The sequence below is a fragment of the Centropristis striata genome, chromosome 13 (assembly GCF_030273125.1).
Source record: "Centropristis striata isolate RG_2023a ecotype Rhode Island chromosome 13, C.striata_1.0, whole genome shotgun sequence".
In the NCBI taxonomy this organism is placed as follows: domain Eukaryota; kingdom Metazoa; phylum Chordata; class Actinopteri; order Perciformes; family Serranidae; genus Centropristis; species Centropristis striata.
In genome coordinates, this window is record NC_081529.1 from 14,945,515 (window position 1) to 14,963,003 (window position 17,489).

Genomic DNA, 17,489 nt, shown 5'->3' on the forward strand with positions numbered 1-17,489 from the left:
GTTTCCTAAATAACATTAAAGTGGCAATATAAACTATATATAACTATATAAACTAACTGTAACTTGAAAGATTTTTGTGTGTTGGTGTGTGACACTCCTTGAAGTTGTACATACATGTGATCCCAAGTATACAAAGTTTACATAGGAAAACATAAATTGTATTTTCTATTATAGTCTAGAAATAAGACACATTTTTTGTACAGTCATGGAAAAATTATAAGACCAAATTATTTTGTCAAATATAATGATAACAACAAAAATAGCTCATAAGAGTTTAATATAAGAGCTGATATCTAGCCATTTTCCATGGTTTTCTTGATAAAGATTTTGGTTATTATTAAAAAAACCATGGAAAACGTCTAGATATCAGCTCTTGTATTAAACTCTTATGAGCTATTTTTGTTGTTATCATTATATTTGTCCAAACAAATGTACCTTTAGTTCTAAAATGAACAAGAATTCGAAGAAAAAGGGTGGTCTAATATTTTTTTTCCATGACTGTATCTCTGTCTGTAATCAAGGACCCATTTTATCTTATTGTTGCGTCTTGTACAACTTGCAGTGTTTTTGTATTTGCTTGTGTTTTCCTATTGTATGCAGTGGATATACTGCTTCATAATTTGCTGGTGTATTTCTATTCCTATTAGACTATTTGTATGTGTTTTTTCTTAACATGATAGTTGGGGTCTAAGCCACAGTCAATGTATTCCCTGCAGTAGATGATGATCTCCATGTCACCAGTTTGGAGAATCAGACGCGCACCTAAACAAAGGCCCACCCTGTCCACAGCTGTTTTATTTGGCACTACTTTTTCTCAACCGTAACTTCCATGTTCCTATGCATAAGCGCACTTATTCTGCACTGCCGCAGATCAGCTGTTTGGGTCCGAATGCGTGACAATACTGTTGAGTTCTACGTTTGAGAATAAGTAGTGCTTAATGACACGGCTGTAGATAGCAACAAAATTGGAGGCCATATACCAAATATAGCATACACATAACTGGTATGACATTTTAGGGTGGGCTTTTGTGTGGGTGGTTAAAATTAATGTTGTTGCAGCAATACAGACCATCATCTTATCTCTGTCTACATCTGACCACATTAGGCCTATATATTAGGCCTTCTGGTTTTTTTCCCTTCTATATTATATTTGTCATATACCACCTAAACTATACTGTGTATATCTCTGCATATATTTAAATATATGTATTCATTGATGTTGATACTACTACATGCAAAAACTTATTTAACCTATTTAACATGCTAAAATATATTTTTTCCAATGTGCAATATCTGTTAAATGCATAGTACTTTCAGGAAAACAAACAACACAATAATATATATTAATAATAAATGCCAAAATAGCAGAAATGTATGTATATAATGTATATAGAATGTATGTGTATGTCTTATTTTTTATATTCTTATTATGTCCTTATATCTATGTGTCCGTATCTTGAGCTGCTATGACAACTAAATTTCCCCACCGCGGGCTAAATAAAGTGAGATCTTATATATTTTCTTATCTACTGCAGGTAATACATTGACTGTTGGTAAAAACCTCATCCAACCCCACTACAAAAAATATATCTATCTATTAAACTATCCCTTTAAATTGCACAGTGCTTAGTTGTCTCAAACACAATAGAAATAATCATTTGTACCCATTTACTGATTAAGTGCTTTACACTAAACAAAGAGCTGTTAAATGATCATTACATTGTTTTTGAATAAAGATTTACATTCTCTGGTTCAGGACAAATATAGATTCCTACTTGTATGGTTTTAAGTTCTACTCTATAACCACACCATCGACATCTTTACACTTTCCTTAGTCAACGTGTTTCTACTCTTGACACCACTGTGGCTCAACAGTTGTAGTAGCACTCAGGAAATAATATAAAGTGAGTGCAATCCAATAGGTCTCAGGGGATCCCGACCACCAATAATGATTAAATACCAGCCTGAAGGCCATCAATCATTGGCCGGAGGAGAGAAAAGTGAAAGTGAAAAAAAAAAAAAAAAACAGTGTGTGTTTGTTAATGTGAATGAAATCTGGTAAAAAAAAAAAAAAAAGAGAGCACATTTAAGGTGGTATAAAATTGCATGTTGGTGGTAAAACTCAAGGGAGAGAGAGTGAAGGGGGATGGGGGCTTTCTGCTCTGTTATGGTGCAGCATATCTCCTTACATCAGTGATGAGCCTCTAAGTAAGACTCAAGAGTCAGTTCAGGCCAATGGAATCTGTCTGTCAATGAAGAGAATCAATACTTTTTTTCTCCTGAGAACAAGGAGGAGGAGGAAAGATGAAAAGAGAGAGAGAGAAGGAGAATTATGGGGGGAAAAACAAGGGAAGAAAGGACGGCAGGCAGTCAGAGAGAGCATGAAATACAAAGCAATGGAGTGATTAATGCAACATTTCATTCTTCTATTCGACCTCCACCCACTCACTGATTAGGTTTCCCAATGAGAGAGGAGATAGACGTGTACAGTATCGTAATGCAGTGTGTCTGCTGCCTTTGAAAGCAGTGCAGTCAGGAGGAGGAGGCTGTAATGTGCAGCCTCGGCCTTCGGAGGCAGTCGTGGCACTGCACCAACGCTCACTCTAGAGCTATACCTCTCTGCAGGTTTTTTTTTTCTTTCCTGAAAGAGGGAAAGAGCAGGCAGTGCTCTCCTCTTTGCATTCTAGCAGGCACGGCACTCTCTCTGATCATTTATCCTATTTTGTACTGAGACAGAGAGAAACCTTAACAAGTTGCAGAGTCGCAGAAGGACAAGACTTGTGGTGGGATTCTCTCTTGGAGACAGCAGCAGGACAGTAAAGAGACTAAAGGCTGAAAGACATACCTTTTCTGAATGTCTGTACCTTACTGTCAGACAAGAATGTTGTTACTTCCTAATTCAACACTCAGAATGAATCCAAGCCAATGACAATGTTCTCAAGATTTTTAGTTTTCAAGGTTATGGAAATGCAGCTGAATCAAATAGACTATGGATAACACATAGTTAGGGTTCAGGCAATTACAACACATGCTTAGTGTAATAATCCCAAGGTAAAGTTGGTGTTCATTAAATATTTTATTGTGCTTTTATTTTTGTATTTCCTGTTGATCCTGAGGAGTATTAAAAAGGACTTGACATAAAAGTAACAACGGCATAAGAGTAACAACGGCGCAGAAGCTAATGAGAAGCATAAGGAGAAACGTACGGAAGAGGATTAGGGCCAGGTAGGGGAAAAAAATGAATCATTATTAAATTCGAGAAAAAGTTGAAATGTTGAGAATAATGTTGAAATACAATGTTGAGAAAATACAAATATAATATATAATAAAATATAGATATATATACAAAAAATCACAGTTTTTCCCAAAACAATAGTTATGGTAGCCACTACCAAGAACAGCTCATTCATGTGTCGGGGGATTTTAGTATTACTACACCCTTAAATATTTTTGGTTATTGCCAATTTCATGACATTTATGAAAATCAGGTCGTAGCTTGCAGTCTACCTACCTGTTTGAATAGATGTGTGTTTCTCTGAAAACAATGTTACTCTGATGACTTATCCACACAAATCTGTGAATATCTCTCAAAATCGTATTTAAACTTTATTTTCGACATTTCGACTTTATTCTCGACTTATTATTAAAAAGCAAGTTAAATAGTTTAGCATCGGTTGAAAGTGGCAACAAGGTACACTAAATGCATATACACATGTGTCTTGCTGTTGTGAAGATGTATTTTAGTGGCTTCTTGGTACATACAGAGTAACCAATCAATTAAAACCTTGGATAATATGTGAGTAAAGCTAATATATTGTTATGTTTTCTGTTTACTTCCTGCTTAGCTTTTACGTTGGTTTATGGCCTACAAATGACCCATTAAAAAGTCGTTAAAGGAACACTCCACCGTTTTTTCATATTAAAACATGTTATTCGGGTAAGTAAGACGAGTTGATACAGACCTCTTGCGTCTCAATGCATGCACTCAATCGCCCTGGCGCGCGGAGCTACTTGGCTAGCACTTAGCTTAGCCCAGTTCATTCATTGTGGTCCAAACAGATGGACAGTTAGAAGCGACCAAACTCCACGTTTTCCCTATTTAAATACAGCTACACGAGTAGTTAAACGACCAAGTATGGCGACACAAAATAAAACGTGGCGCTTTTCGAAGCGGATAAAAAGGAGAACTATAATGTATGGCGGAATAGCACTTGGGAGCACTTCGACTCGGCGCAGATGATATTACTGCGCCGAGTCGAAGTGCTCCCAAGTGCTATTCCACTCGTCCACTTACCCGAATAACATGTTTTAATATGAAAAAACGGTGGAGTGTTCCTTTAAACCCTCAGTCCTGGCTGACTCATATCAACTGGATGCTACACTTAGGGTTATGAAAAATCTAGTATTATGGTAAACTAACAAACTCCTGGTCTAGTCCTAGTTGCATGAAAGTCTGAAAGTCTTAACATTGTGCCACTGCAGTAATGTCTACACGGTGGATTTGTTACGGTGTTTTGATGTTTGATATCAGTGAATCCTCAGGAGGTTGGACATTGTCCTGGCAGGTAACAGTTGGAATATTGCAAACTTAACTTGGAGAAGACTGTAAATATTCCCTGAGTGAACACAAATCTCAGGGAATCTGTGTAGGCAGTGTTATTTTACATGAATGATGAAGTTTATAATAAATATGGCAGCCGGGACGTTCATGATGTCTGTTCCACTGTTGAATAGTGTTTTTTCCTTCTGTAAAAATGGTGTTTCCAGTCCCCCTCTGTGGTTAGAGTTAGATAAAGGTTTGGTTAAGATTTAGGTAAGGCGAAATATATATCAATATGGAAACACAACACCTGCTGCCATGGCTAGTACAACTGGTACTGTTGAGGTCGGTTCATATGAATATTTGAACAAGTTTTATGAACAAATCAGTACAAATGCCAATTGAAAAAACAACATTTATTTAATGCAAATGAACACCTGGTCTGAAAAAAACAACTCTGAACGTCAGCCATATACCTGCAATGAATTAGAAACGAGCCATTGAGTTGAAGCACAGAAATCACAGCTAGAAGTGAAAAAACAAATGAATGTTCACTAGTTCATTTTTGGGATTATGGACTTAGTTCAACATTTAAAATTATAAACGATGAACTAGTTAATTTTAATCAGTGTGAACTGAACTTTGAGCTCGCTCTTCTGAAGTGTGAACTTGCACACTGTCCTCATTATGCTACGTCACACTTGTAGCTTTAAGTACCTTTTCACACTTTGTTTTCGCAAAAGTGTCGCACTCTGCTGGCATTTCGCCTTTGGACATTTATACTGATTCCACAGTGGTGTGATGTTGCCATACCCAGTCTGTGAATTCACATTGTGGAACTGCACGTGTACAATAAGCGACTGCAGCAGAGAGTTCATTCAGAACAATAATTGCAGAGGAACTGCACTTGCTGTAGAGATTCTACATACTCAAGCAAATTTGTTCTGCATTTTGCTGAACATTATATTATTACTCAAGTATAAGGGTGGGATTAATTAATTGATGATCGATTAATGGTCGTTAAGAATTTGGTCTATCATGTGGAATTTTTAATCGATCTGTGTATTTTTTCATTTCAGTTTCATCTCTGACTACGTATCAGTACTTACTGAACTGAAACACGGCCGAGCGTTCAGTTCTGCGGCCGTACGTGAATAAGCCAATGAGCTGAGAATTAAGTTGGATAAAGCTACAGTTTGCAAACTGAAAGTTGCAATAACAATTATTTGAACAAAATTAGCTTACTGTATCAAACCTTGCTATGAATTACTAAGTTTAATTTCATCCAAAACTTATTAAACAGAAAACACATTTAAATATGCAAGATTACTGTGAAAACTAACCTTGTGCCTCTTCAGGGGCTAAAACATAAAACATTGAACTCCTTGACGTTACAGTATCACCTCACTTGAGTTTTACAATCGACAGGAAGTTCTTTTCGTCCTTTCAAAATAAAAGTGTCCCTTATTAGTGCGTCCGTTAGTACTGTACATATATCTTTCATTTTGCCCATGTATGCATGTTTTATGCATACTGGAGTATGCATAAAACATAGCAATTAGTTGATTAATTAATCGTTAACGTTATAGATGTTCAAGTTGGCAGGTTTCTTCCAAACGCCCATCCCTATAACATATGTCACATATTTTCCTTCTTGCCGGCTCTGCTGGTCCACATTGATCCTGCCTTGAAACGTCTCACCAGTTTAACACCTCTGTTACTACCTGGTCCCCCATTACGCCTCAGGGATATTCAGACTGAAGATGAAATGTCACAGAGGCGTAAATATTGTGGCTTGAAATGGCACTGAAAGGGGTGTGTGTGTGTGTGTGTGTGTGTGAGACAGCAGACCAAGTTTGCTCAAGTTAGAGCAAAAGTTACTTTGCTCCATAATGTTATATCTTAATAAGGTCCAAAGTCATCTTATACTCATAAAGTTTTGGTTGGAACTTTCCTTGCCTTGATTTGGTTTAGATGACCTCCTTGCATGTTGTACATTTGCATCATTTATCTTCACAAAAGCTTGAATTTGTCTCAGCATCATATTTTTGGGATCACTGCATGGTTCGTAAAATAAAGCCCACTGTATCAATATGAATCAATAATGCAATCAAACACCAAGCCTTGACCCAAAATGCTTTGCTGCACCAAGTCCCACAAATCCCCTGTCCACTGTTTCCGTAGCAACAGCAGGGAGATCAGGAGAAAGTGAGAGCGCGAGAGAAAAAAAAAAGTAGAGGGATGATGGGGTAATGATCAAAGGCTGGGAAAGTAAGACAGAATGATTAGGACTGATGAAATAAACATGACGTACAAACATAAAAAGATTCAAATTAACACATGAAAGCAAAACAATAACTATTAACTATATCAATGAGGTTAAAAAAAGAAATGTAAGACACATCAGCACATTTCCAACACAAACATAGATAGATAGATAGATAGATAGATAGATAGATAGATAGATAGATAGATAGATAGATAGATAGATAGATAGATAGATAGATAGATAGATAGATTTTGACCTCTTTTGACTTGTGCCCTTGAGACAGGATCACCAAAAGGTCAAAGCATTGCATTTCCTAAAATAAAAACCATGACCAAGCTACAAACCACAGAAGTCCCTCTGGCAGGGGCGAAGCAAAGGTGGATAGGTTGAAGACTTTTGTATTATTAGGGATTTTTGTTACAGTGCTTTCAATTTTATTCGTCTTATTTCATTCTTTTGGAAGAACAAGTAGCTTGCGCCCCTGCCCTATCGCTTGCTCATACAAAGGAACGAGAGCCGGCGAGAAAAAAAAGCAGAAGAAGAGGAGCGCAGAGTTGCACAGAAGGGAAAAGGAGCATTACAATGCGATGCTGTCCTTTCAGAATGCCTCCAAAATGCTCAAGTCTTTCGTTCTTCCCGCCCACTGCAACTGTAGATGTGATAGAGTCGGGTTACAGTGACAGCAGTGACATTAAGATCTGTAATTAATCCCATCCAAGTACAGCACAATCTGTGATAATGTCAGCGAGAGGAAGGAAAGAGGAGTGTTGTAGAGGGATTGGAAGAGAGCCCTGGTGGCACTTTTAAAGCAAAAGCCTGGCAACCATTTTTAAATGTGTGTGTGATTTTGAATTCTTGAGGTGTGCTTGATTAATCTTGACCAGTCGTAAAGAGAAGATGACTTAAGATGAATAAAGCAAAGATTTTTCCCCAGAGATAGTGAGCCTATAGTCTTCTAGTGCATTTGAAGCTTTTAGAGTGCAGAGAAAAAGCTAGAAGAGGCCATCACAGCGCAGCAAACAGTGCCACCACTATGCCTGATACCGCAGCCTTTTAGAGTTGTTCTGATACTTACCTTAATGTGTGTGCAGCTGTGCGTGTGTGACTTTTTGGGATAAGAGTTTTGTCTGTCTTTCTTTCGCCCTGCTCATCTGGTATATCAAAGCACCTGCTAGACTCTGTGTGTTTTTGTACTTGAGATGCAAACATTAGCTGTCTAACATAGACCTTCGAAGCACTACAGCAGTCAGTGTTCCAGCCTAGCTTGACAGAGAGTCAGACATGGCTCATCTACATGATATTGTTTGTTTTTTAAAGTGCAGTGGGAACTTTTCAAAGCCTTATCAAAACTGTTCCCTGAAAATCCAATAATGCAATGATCGGAGCCAAGTCTGCTGTAAAAACCAAACAGTGCTCTCTGCTGGCTTAGCTGTAAAAACTGACCTGAGCTCAGTTCCAGAGAAAAGGACAGAGGAAACCGACCAACCAACCAATCAGCAACCAGCTCTCACTCGCATGGTTGAGCAACAAGCCAACCGCTGCTCAGCAACCGCTTTCACTCTGGCACCCACCCATAACACGTTTAACTCAATTCCCATTCATTTTTTTAATATACTTTTCTTATATGTTTGTGGAAAAACTCAGTATTTTGGTGCAAAAACTTTTAGTTTTGATTCCCAATAATATAATATTTGATTGATCTTAATCAGTCCCAACTACACTTTAGTCTACTAAGCAGACTAGTTGTGCTATAAAGTTTTGTCCACACATAAAGCAAAGTATGGAAAGAGCAGGAACCCTCTCCCCAAAAAGTATTCTGGGAATAAGACCTCCCTGGCCCATTTGGCACACGGCTAACTTTGGAGCCAAAGTGCTTTCAGGGGGGAATTGTGACGCTCCTCTATCTGTAAGTACCAGAGTGAGAAGAGGCCGGGTGAGAGGAGGAGAAGGAGGAGGAAGAGGAGGAGCAGGAGGAGGGGAAGACAGCTACACATGAAATACAGACACGCACAGAAAAGGACGGACATACAGACAGAAAGAAACAAAGAAAAAATAGAGAAACAGACAAACAGACAGATGGATAGTGTAACACAGACCAACAAGAGCCAACGTACAACGCATGACCTGACACAACCTGGGGAAGGAGACAGTAACACAACAACAACAACAACAACAACAACAACAAAGTAACAACAACAGCAACGGCACGCATCACACATGGACCCGCAATGTGAATTTTAACCTTTTAACCCCCACTCTGACCCCATGACCTGTTGTTCCTGGTGGTTACAACACAGTGTAGGTGTAATGAGGGAAGACATATCTCACACACACACACACACACACACGCTAATAAAGAGGACTTAGAGTCATTCAGTTACACAGTTATGCTCACATACTCGCACAGTGTGGTCAGCTGGTAAATTGGTGCTGGGATGTATGTGTGTGTGTGTGCGCGTGCATGCGCGTGTGTGTGTGTGTGTGTGTGTGTGTGTGTGTGTGTTTGTGTGTGTGTGTGTGTGTGTGTGTGATTGTGTTTGTGTGTGTGTGCATGTGCAACTGTGAGTGCTGATCCTTCTGCAGACATTTGGCTATTGCACCAAATGACACTGTTTTTGATTAATTAAACTCACATCACTTAAAGCAATCAAAGTAAATTGTGCCTTTACATAGAATATGATGTGTAACTATAACATGACACGTGTTATATTTCTGAAATGGGAAATGAGCAAGGAAATTTAATTTTTGCAAGCACATAATAGAGAAATCATCATTCAAGGAAAGGCCCTCAATTATTTGCATGTTTGCTGTTATCCACATCCAAATATGCACAATTTCAATTTGATTTTGCTGCTCTTTGTGTTCTCAGATTTGCGTGCAAGCTTGCTTTTTTGCAAGCTAACTGCTACAGTAGCCGGACTCATAGGGGAGCACTGAGAGAATGGTTTACATATGATTTAACTTTATGATAATGTTTTTGTAAAACTGATTAAGATGAATAATAATTTGTCTATAAAAGCGCGAAAAACGTTCCAGTGGATATATTGTAGTATGCTTTGTGCTCATAATGAGCTTTATACATTCATTTTAAAAGACTAGAATGAATGAAATGTTATAGTAAGGTGTAGTAAGTAAGCAAATACATTGATGAACACCACTGATAATAATAAGTGAAAGTATATCCTATATACAGTGGACAGATATACTTTTTCGTTGTGTACATTATGAAGTTATAGCAATTATTATGTAAACTAAAAATATTTATTATTATTAACAAAATACTGGAGTTAATGGAAATAGGTACGTAAGTATGTAAGTAAGTTAGTATGTAAGTATGTAAGTGTATGGACAAAACTCTCTCTCTCTCTCTCACACACACACACACACACACACACACACACACACACACACACACACACACACACAATGCATATGCCCTCCCCCACCCTACACACCACCATTATTCACTGTATGATGCTGAACCACACTTAAAAGCTTTACAGTAACAAGCAACCTGCATGCACCTTTATATAATCAACCTGTGTGTGTGTGTGTGTGTGTATGTGTGTGTGTGTGTGTGTGTGTGTTGCTAGGCGTCATATCTCTCTCTACTGTCATATCTTATTCTGTGCATGTGCCGTACGCTCTATTTCCCTCATGCAAAATCCAACCATTGTTAGCCATTAAGCAATTATCTAATTTAATCTATCTATTTGTTCAAGTCTAGTTTATTCAATTATTTTTTAATGCATTACAATCTATAATCTATCAAAGCTGATCTGATCTTGTTGAATCTAACATAATCTAATCTAATATAATTTACTTAGGGTTAATGTACTCTATTCTAATCTAATCTAACCTAATGTTTATTTTAATATAACAGTTGAATCTGAATCTAGATTAATCTAGCCTAGTCAAATGTAATCTTACCTCACTTAGTTTATTTCAAAGTTTTTAGTCTCTGAATCTAATCTGATCTGATCTAAAGAAGTGCGATCTGATCTAATCTTATCTAATGTTATTTATTTGAATATAACAGTTTAATCTGAATCTAATTGAATCTAGCCTAGTCAAATATAATCTAACCTCACTTAGTTTATTTAAAATGTTTTAGTCTCTGAATCTAATCTAATCTGATCTAATCTAATGAAGGGTGATCTGATTTTATCGAATTGAATCTAATCTAATCTAATCTAATCTAATGAAGTGTGATCTAATCTTATTTTGTCTAATCTAATCTAATTTAATCGAATGTAATCTAATGAAGTGTGATCTAATCTAATATAATGAAGTGTGATCTAATTTTATCTAATCTAATCTAATCTAATCTAGATCAACTAAATCTAGTCCAGTCTAGTCTAATTTATTTGATCGACTTTAGTCTCGTTGAAGGTAATACTTTCTTGTCTAGTTTTGTTTAAACCATTTTAGTTTCATCAAATGTCATCTAATCTAATCTTCTCTCATCATTTTTAAATACTCAAATTTGATCTAGTCTAGCCTAATCAAGTTAAGTCTAATCTAATCTCTCTCAGACAGTTAATCAGTTCAGTAAAGTGTCCCAGTAAGCTGCATCACTGCCTGCTTCGTGCACTGTGTGGAAGTGTTACCTCTGTGTTTCTACGGTTTGATCCAGGAGGAGGTGGAGTTAACACTGAGCTCCTGCTGTAGCAGAGGCCCCTCAGGCTTGAACCACTCCTCTCCCATGGAGGATGTCACACTGCTGGACTCTGAGCCATCTGTGTGTGTGGGTGTTCATTTTGCAGTGTGTTTTGTGTGTGTGTAAACCAGGGGAAATAGCATGTGGGAAGTGTATAAAGGAGTGTATAGGGTGTTAAAGGTGATAGGTCAGGGGTTATATTTCAAAACAAAATGAATTATTTTAGTGTTAGCAGGTCAGTTGGTAAGATGATAGCATGTAAAGGAGGAAAAATCAATTGAATATGAGGATTAACCATTAAAGGGGACAGGGCAGGGAAAATAAAAAAGGAAAACAGCAAGAGAGAAGATGCAGTAGGAGAATGGTGCAAAGGATGGATGGAAGAGGTGGGCAAAAAGTAAAGAGCAGATAGGCGAGAGAATAGAGTGTGGGGAGGAGAGAGAGAAAGGAAGAATGAAGAGTTAATGAATTACAGCATAATAAAAGTGAGAAAAAGAAATTATGGAGTGAGATAAAGTGACTGAGTGAGAAAAAGAAAGAAAAGGCAGAACAATGAAGAAGCCTGATGTGGTGACTGAGAACAGAATGACATTCATCTGATCTGGCTGTTCGGCCCGATCAGATTCACAATACTGCACATTTACACATTAAGTGTTTCATTTCAAAACAAGGATCCAGAAACACACTTATTAAACATATAACTTTTGAAAGAAAGTTCCAATAAGTGCATGATGTTAGTCATTTAAATGGTGAGACTGAATATATTTTGTATTTTTCCTATTGTCAATCAAAGCCCATGAATTAACACTGAATCAGTGGTGGAAAAAAAGTATTCAGATCCCTTACCTAAGTAAAAGTACTAATACCACCCTGTGTAATTACTCCACTACAAGTAAAAGTCCTGCATTCAAAACTTACTGAAGTAAAAGTACTAAAGAATCAGCATCAAAAAGTATCAAAAGTAAAACTACTCGTTATGCAGAATGGACCCACTCATACTGTTAGTTGTAATGTTATTCTAATGCATTATTAGATTATTATTATCATTGATGCCATTTAGTTTAATAAGGGTAGGGCTCATTTTAACTACTCAATAAACTGTTATAAGGTTTAATTAAAAAATAAGAAAGTTGAATCACTTTAAATTTATCATGTTTTTATGTTAAATCGTGACCTTAAAAGTAACTAAAGCTGTCGGCTAAATGTAGTGAAGTAGAAGTATAAAGTTACACAAAATGGAAATACTCAAATAAAGTACAGGTACCTCAAAATTGTATTTAAGTACAGGACTTGAGTAAATTTACTTACTGAATGTATCCACTAACAAGTATAGAGCTACATTGCTGCAGAGAAATGATTGAAACCATATTATAAGCCACACTGTTGCACTGACACCTTCCTTCATTACCACAGTCACTTTCATGTCACTGTAGCTCATTTTGTGTCAATCTCACATACACTGTTCTCCTGCACAAATACTGACTATACAAATGTGTACAAATCTGCGACCCAATTTCTTCCTGTTTGAGTAAGCATTGCTAAAACCTAAAGTATCCATTTGTTATTTAAGAAAAGTTCAGAAAGTGCTGAGCATTTTTAACTAAATAGAGAATCTACAGCCATGCTAGCAGTTCTGTAGGCATATGCACAGCAGTGCTCTGAGCTAAATGCTAATTATCAGCATGCTAACATAAACTAACATGAGCTAACATGAGCTAAAATGTTGACAGAGACAATGCCAACATGCTGATGTTTAACAGGTATAATGTTGAACAAGTGCATCATGTTGTTCAAACATGCAAAGTGAATGTCAGCAGTTTTGCAGTTATTTGCAGTTATATAAAAACAAGGTATAAATTGACAATTTGACTTGATGTTGCACCAGATTGCCATCCACAGAGCAATCCAGTGCTTAGTAATAACTACCTAAAAAAAAGAAAAAGAAACCTGTACACTCATTATTAATAAAAATAAATATATATTTCAACATGTTTTGACCTTTGGAAGACAATTTGCATTTGCTGTTTATGTCCATGTAGAAAAAACAGAATATGTTTGCAGCATGAAGCACAGTTATTGGAAACCAATTGAATCTGCCGAGCTTGTCTTTTATTTGATCTGGTAATTATATCCGTTAAGGTCAAATGAGTCAGGTTTGATAGAATGACTGATGTCCAGTGTAACCAGTGGTGGAAACAGTATTCAGATCCCCTACTTCAGTAAAAGTACTAATACCACACTGTGAAATTACTCCACTACATGTAAAAGTCCTGCATTCAAAACTTATCACGCATTAATGCTTTTATGTGCGCAGTGTTTTCATTTTGTAAAGACAGGGCTCATTTAATTACTTAATATACTGTTATGAGATTTAATTTTTAAAAAGTTCAATCACTTTAAATCATCAATCAATGATCATATATTTTATGCTAAATCTCAACCTGTAAAGTAACTAAAGCTGTCAACTAAATGTAGTGGAGTAAAAAGTACAATAATTGCCTCAAAATGTAGTACAGTAGAAGTGAAAAGTTACATAAAATGGAAATACTCAAGTAAAGTACAAGTACCTCAAAATTATACTTTAGAACAATACTTGAGTAAATTAACTTCGTTACATTCCACCACTGCAATTCAGATTAAACGGTCAAACTAGGCAGCGTTGATCAAATGAGAATCAAGATTCTGTTACTGCGTTGTGTATTTTCTCAAATGTTTACAGAAACACATTTAAGTGAGAAATTTTGCGACCAGGCCATCATGTTTATCCTGCTTGAAAATGGACTAAACACTGTCCCAGCCTACATCTCACACGCTTCTTAGCTCTGATTTGTTGGGGGTCATGTTTTGTTGCTCTGATTGGTTGTAGGTCTATTCAGTCTGCACCCATTGATTACACAACTTTGAAACCAAAAAATGGAACCAAAATGGAGGTTCAAAACTAATATGCATTTGTGAGTAAGTCTGGTGATGTCAGACTGTGAACCACAAGTGTGTGAACACTTATAGTCCCTTTTATATGGATTGTTTAAGACATCTGAACCAAGAACTGATGATATTCTTCTTTTGTCTTTTCATGGGATTTGTTGACAGTGGAAAAAAATAGACCAATGTTATCTGTGTCCTAATACCTTTGTTTATCAATCATTACAGGTAACACTTTAATTCTAATACCGTGTTTTGAAATGAAACAGTTTAGCTGCGTACACAGTTTAACACAAAGAACTGTATCAGCTTTGATGAACACAGAATACAGCATACACAGAAGACCGATGTTATCCTGCATGTAGAGCTCCTGGGTGACTGCTGACCCACCTCAGTGATCATCTGCAAAATCTAAATATTGAATTATTGACCACAATTTACAGAAAGACTGAATACTCCTGTGTTACAGTACAGTCACTTCAACATCAGCACACATGGCAGTGCTGCAGCAGCCTCTGCAGGACCTCTGCAGTACAAATGCATGATGAATGCATGAAGGGGAGTTCTTTTACTACAGCTATAGTTGTAGCTGAATGAGAAGAATCGTTGGATTAAATATCAACCAGATATGTTATCTGTGCCGCAGGGGAGAGCTCTTAATGTTGAACGGTTTGAAGGGAGTGAGCCTCGTGGTGATGCTGAGCTGTCACACAAAGTGATGGAGGGGAGTGGGAGGAAGTGTAATATATTTATTTGTCTGTGTTGCAAAGTCTCTAGTCTCAATAATACTGTATATATTCTTTATGTATTGTCTGTATGGTGTGTGAGCTTTTGCACCATGAACACTCTGATAGTTATTTCCATTCATTTGCCCATCACCTATATGTATGTGTGTAAATGGATATGTGTGTGCTTGGAACATATGTGTCTGACTGTTACATGTGCGTGCACACTACACACACCGTTAGCACATATCAATCAGGACCATGCATCGAGCGACAGCCCACTGCTGTCACTCAAGTACCACCCTACCCCCGTTTCTCCTCCTCCTCCTGCCCCCTCAATCCTCCTCTTCCCCCTCTCTGCCCTCCTACCTTTTCGAACGTTCCCGTCCGTCGTGCGCTGGAACTCCCCGGCACTCAGCAGGAAGCAGGCCCTGTCGTGCGGGTATCGTTCACGGCTGGTGGTGGAGCCGAGGCCCCCGGTGGCCGGGCTACGTTCGTCCCCGAGGACCTGGTCGATGGTGGGACAGTCCTCGTTGGCCAGGGCCGCAGCATTAGCTGCTGCATCACCGTTCTGCTTGGAATCTGAAAGGGGTAGGAGGCAACAGAAGAGAAAGAGGGAAGTTAAGAAATGGTGCAGGGAGAAATGAAGGGAAAGTCGTGGTGAGAGGGTTAAGGTAAAGGGGAGAGGAAACATTGAGGAGGAAAGACGAGATTAAAGGAGAGTAAAAATGAGGAGAAGAGAAAAGAGAACAGGAGACATGGGAAAAGATGGAGAAGATGAAAGAGGAGAGAAGAGGAGAGGAGAGAGAAAGAGAGAATAAAGATCAAGATATTAAAATTAGGGGAAACATAAGAACAGAAAAGCAAATAAAGTAAGTGAAAATAGACAGAATGTGAGAGAGATGTGGAAGAGGGGGGTGAGGAGGAGGAGAGGTAAAGGAGGACAAGATTAATGGTTAGGAAAGTGGGGGAGGAGTGTGCAGGCGGTGGACCCATTGAGAGAAAGGGAAGGTAAGGTTGAACGCATAAAAGCAATAAAAATGGAAAAGAGAGATAAGAGCAGAGGTGGTGAGGAGCGACTCAGAGAAGGACAAGGAGAAGATTTGCAGATGAGAAACAGAAGCGGAAAAATAGGAGATGAAAGAGAAGTGGGGGGGGGGGGGGGCATCAACATCAAGGAAAATTAAAGAGGGTAAAGTGAGGATGGAGAAACGATAGAAAAGCAAGGAAAAAAAGGAGGGGGGGGGGGGGGGGGGGGCAGTGTTAGTGCATTGTGATAGTGATCCTGATCACATGATCATGTGCTCGCTCTCTCACAGCATTTAACAGCTCTGAAGGAGAGGAACTAAACAAAGGAGGACAAGTGGAATATTTACTGTACTGCTCACACACACACACACGCTAAAGAGAAGACGGCTACAGGGAAAGCAGTGTTTGTTGCTTTCAACACAGCTGTCAAATATAATGTGATATGATTTACTACTTAACAGCTTCAGATACAGGCCAGAGGGACACACACAGAGGACACAAATGTCCTCACAGAATGAACGACAACAAGACTAAGCCAACAAGCTTTTACAGTGTGTTGTCCGATAACCGTCACAAATTAGAAGTGTTTGGTCTTTGTTCTAAACAGCCATACTGGAAGGCGGAGTAAAAACCTGCCATCATAAAAATGAGATGTTAAATATTGAGATTACAGAGTGTAGGTTAACACTTTGTCAATGCTGTGATCAAAGCACAAAAAATTATATTTTTAGTTGTGTCATTGATGGGTAGGGGTGGGGGACAAAATCGATACGGCATAGTATCGCGATATTTTGCATGGCGATATTCTATCGATTCATGGCCGCCAAGTATCGATATTTAGCGTTCCGGTGGCTGGCAGGCGTCAGTATGTCTGAGTTTTTTTTCTTTTTCTGTAGGCTGTAGTGGGCTCATTTTTAGGAATATACTGGAGATACTGGAAGACCTAAGGAATCTATAGGCACCATGTGTCAGGAAATCGTGAAGGGAAGTTGTTGAAATAATGCTAATGCTAATGCTCTTTTTTAATGTTTCATTCAAAAAAAACTCAGAGCAGTGAAGCTTAAAGTTGAGGAAAGTTTGATAAAATGCTGCAGTTATTGTCATCCATACATGTTTGATATCAGTTCAGTTCAGTTTGACTGAATACTTTGTTGGTCAGTCTGTGGGTTTGACTCTCATTGTGGAGAAATAACAAGACTGAAGTGAGATGAATAGACTGAGAATTTTCTCTTGATTGAATTTAATTTTGTGGACACAAAATGCAGTTAAACAGTTAAATCACAAAAAATTGGGAAAAAATCGTATCGTTGGGTCTCTGGGGATTCCCACCTCAATTATCGGGGT

At 37.9% G+C, this 17,489-nt stretch overlaps 1 protein-coding gene across 2 annotated transcripts in view; it reads right to left on the reverse strand.

The window, feature by feature from the left end:
* Nucleotides 1–17,489, reverse strand: part of LOC131983461 (potassium voltage-gated channel subfamily C member 1-like) — a 95,143-nt gene that overhangs the window by 26,227 nt on the left and 51,427 nt on the right. For both annotated transcript variants that reach the window (XR_009395470.1, XM_059348172.1), the window contains exon 4: nt 15,486–15,698. Coding sequence is in view for 1 of the 2 variants with exons in the window: in XM_059348172.1 (XP_059204155.1) it covers nt 15,486–15,698 (213 nt within the window). In the remaining variant the exon portion in view is untranslated. The remainder of the gene's footprint in view (nt 1–15,485; nt 15,699–17,489) is intronic.